The sequence below is a fragment of the Rhagoletis pomonella genome, unplaced genomic scaffold, assembly GCF_013731165.1.
Source record: "Rhagoletis pomonella isolate Grant_MI unplaced genomic scaffold, Rhpom_1.0 Rhpom_scaffold_03843, whole genome shotgun sequence".
In the NCBI taxonomy this organism is placed as follows: domain Eukaryota; kingdom Metazoa; phylum Arthropoda; class Insecta; order Diptera; family Tephritidae; genus Rhagoletis; species Rhagoletis pomonella.
Genome location: NW_023462394.1, coordinates 6,571 through 9,868, shown reverse-complemented (window position 1 = coordinate 9,868; position 3,298 = coordinate 6,571). Strand labels below are relative to the sequence as shown.

Genomic DNA, 3,298 nt, shown 5'->3' with positions numbered 1-3,298 from the left:
GCACTAAATTTAGTGCTTTTGGGAAACCAAAAAGCCAAAATAATTGGAATTCAATGCTTGGTGCGGTATTTAGTGATGCTTTTTTAATTTAAGCACACCGAATGCATAGGTACATATGTATGTATGTATACACTATACACTAATATTCTACATCAAGATGGAATTCATTTACTGAATAAAATGTGAGGAATAGGTCAATTAAATATGTTTTGCGTTGTTATAAATGTATTGAAATTAATTTATTAATAAAAACGTGAGGAAATGGATATGCATATACACTTTTTACTGAATCAAAAAAATTATTAAACATGATAATAAAAACTTGGCGCTTTTGTTTTGGAAAAAATGGCTTTTTCTGGTGGCCTGATGCCTCACTGGCTCAGTTGCCGCAAAAGTACACATACATACACGCATTTTTTCTTGAAAATAAGTGTGTAGTGGTTATTATGTATACGATGCCATCTCCGTACAGCTCACTTCACCTCGCCTAGCACGCTCGGGTGCCTGCAGTTTGCCCGCGAAATCGACTGCGTGCACCTCTGCTGTGCATGCCTACTCTAATAGATTAGGTGAAAAATGCAATATTTTCGCATTTAGCAAAATTAAAACACGTTTTTCGCTGTAAAGTGAACTGTTTTGGCAATTCCAACTCGTTCTTGTTTTCGCTCTATTCTTTGTTTACTTGTGGTACACAAATGTCAACGACCAGGGCAGCGCAATCTTGTATTCTATCATTCTTGGAGAACACCATTCACCGTAGGCGGCCTTCGGCCGCACTTAGGGGTTATAACCCTCAGTAAGTAGAATTCTCCTTTCTGTGTTGCCAAAGAAGAGAGAACAGAGAACAAATTGATGCGTAGGCGGCCTTCGGCCGCACTTAGGGATTATAATCCTCACTACGTAGAATTCTCTTTATGTGTTGCCAAAGAAGGGGGGCTGAACACCTTTTGCAGAGAACACCTTTCTGCGTAGGAGGCCTCCGACCGCACTTAGGGATTATAACCCTCACTATGTAGAATTCTCCTTTCTGTGTTGCCGAAGAAAGGGGGCTGAACACCTTTTGCAGAGAACACCTTTCTGCGTAGGCGGCCTTCGGCCGCACTTAGGGATTATAACCCTACGTAGAATTCTTTCTATTGTATGTACAGTATGGCAACACATCTTATGTGTCAGTTTGCAACCATGTGTTGTTGTAAATATGGGTGCAATTTAATGTAATTTGCAAGTTAATAAAAGTTAGATTAAAGTGATTTATATACAAAGATAAAAGTGTGTAAACTATTAGTAGAGTTATGTCCGTTCATATATATGAAAGTATGTGACAAATGCACTCTTTGATAAGGAAATCAAGTGGAACGACTTACGAAATTTTAACAACAAATAACTTATAAACAATTATATTGTTTATATTTTTTAGTTATACATGTTTTAGAGGATACCTCCCTTAACATCCGGACCAAGTTTCATTTGTTAATTCCACCTGGTTTTTTTAAAACAAAAAGTGCGGCTGAATACTTACTAAAGCCCACCCCTTTGATGTATTGTAGGAACTGCAGCCGTGCCCAAAACGTATAAGGCACTTTGGAAACATTGAAGAAAAACATCCTATGAATCGAATTGAAATAAATTGAACGTGTGAGCGCTGAATGAAATAGATATCGATAGATGCACTGCTGATCGATTACCAGATATTTCGATTATGGCGAACTGTCAGAAGACATTTTTTGACATTTTCGAAACATATTTTGGCATTTTGCATTTGCGAACTTTTAATTACTTGTTTCAGAAGTTTATTTTAGCGGAATGAATGCCCCACCAACGTTCGAATCATTTTTGTTGTACGAGGGTGAAAAAAAGTAAGTGCATTAATTATGTAGTTGATTATCCTCATTATTTAACTACATTTATATCTTTGTGTTGATTTCCAGAATCATCAAGGAGTTGGATACAAAAGTCACCAATGCAGCGATTTTCACAGTCAACAAAGAGGATCACACGCTTGGAAATATGATTAGAAAGTAAATAAGTGATAACTTTGGGGAGATGGCTTTTATAACATCTGTGTAATTTATTTCAGTCAACTTTTGAAGGATCCCAATGTTTTATTTGCTGGATACAAAGTGCCACATCCATTAGAACACAAATTTGTTATCAGAATTCAAACTACCTCCGATTACTCTCCACATGAAGCTTTTATGAATGCTATAACTGATTTATTGGCCGAATTGTCGTTGTTCGAAGAGCGCTTCAAGGTAAACTAACAGGCGCGTATTAGTATGCAGCTCAATTAATTGAACTTGTATCTTTATTTAGGAGGCGATAAAGGAGAAAAAAGAAGGGGGCGACTAATTGCATTCTTCTATTTGGTTTTTAGTCTTTTTATTTTTAATAACATTTGCATACATATGTAGGTGTTTAAAATATTCCGTGATTCCATTATACAAAAAACAAGGTAGTCTCCATGATAAAAAAGAAGGTAGTTTCAATAAACCACTTTTGACGGATAATAAAATTTTTCGAAGTTTCATAAATTGTGAGTACCCAACAAACATTTAGGTTTGAACTCAACTTGAGGTTAAGTTGAGAACTAAGGTATTTCTTGTTTCTCAACAGTACCTGAAGTGGAGGTTCATTGCGTTCTCAACAAAAAGGGCATTTTTGTTTGCATGGAAAAAGGACTGTTTCTCAAGTTGAGAAAATGCTTGTTCTCAACTTGAACTCCAATGTAATTCTCCAATTGGTCTCAACATACTGAAATTGAAATAGTAAAATACCGTATACCTTTTTTGATTGAAACGACATACATAGAATTTGAATATTAATTTTTCATTTTATTACTCCGTTTGTATTATGTGGTTAATCAATATCGTATCACAATAATTCACTTCACAGTATACAGGCCGACACTAATTTTGCCACTTGATTCATTTCGCGTTTTATTTTGTTTCAAGGTTATTTGAGGACACTGAAGATTATTTACTTTTTGTTAGTAATTTTGCTCTTTATATAGCTTTAGTTTTTCACTTGATAATTAAAAATTCGATTCTCTATCACTTTTTACGTATCTGCGCATCGGTTAGAGATGCGTTGAAGAATGATGTTGGATATCAACTTGAGAACTATGAATTTCTCCAAGGCTGGAGGAATATTTTTTTGGTGTTTTTGGGTATTATCAACGGCCTTGCCATTCTGATAATATTAAAACAATAAATCGGAGTATTTTCCTTCCCATATTTATACTATTGTAAACATGTTTAAAATCAAAAACCACTATCCGTGCTTGGTATTCTTTTACTTA

The 3,298-nt window shown here is 35.2% G+C and overlaps 1 protein-coding gene across 1 annotated transcript; it reads left to right on the top strand.

The window, feature by feature from the left end:
• The first annotated feature begins 1,713 nt into the window (after positions 1–1,713).
• LOC118754405 (DNA-directed RNA polymerase II subunit RPB11) lies at positions 1,714–2,512 on the top strand. The gene is made up of 4 exons (XM_036489273.1): positions 1,714–1,856; positions 1,929–2,018; positions 2,078–2,252; positions 2,314–2,512. Exons 1-4 carry the CDS (start codon positions 1,804–1,806, stop codon positions 2,347–2,349), a joined length of 354 nt encoding a protein of 117 aa, XP_036345166.1. The 5' UTR covers positions 1,714–1,803; the 3' UTR covers positions 2,350–2,512.
• Positions 2,513–3,298: the final 786 nt, after the last annotated feature.

Coding starts and splice junctions, on each gene's coding strand:
- LOC118754405 (XM_036489273.1), top strand. CDS start 1,804: ATGAATGCCCCACCAACGTTCGAATCATTTTTGTTGTACGAGGGTGAA. Junction 1,857..1,928: donor TTGTACGAGGGTGAAAAAAA/GTAAGTGCATTA, acceptor GTTGATTTCCAG/AATCATCAAGGAGTTGGATA. Junction 2,019..2,077: donor CTTGGAAATATGATTAGAAA/GTAAATAAGTGA, acceptor AATTTATTTCAG/TCAACTTTTGAAGGATCCCA.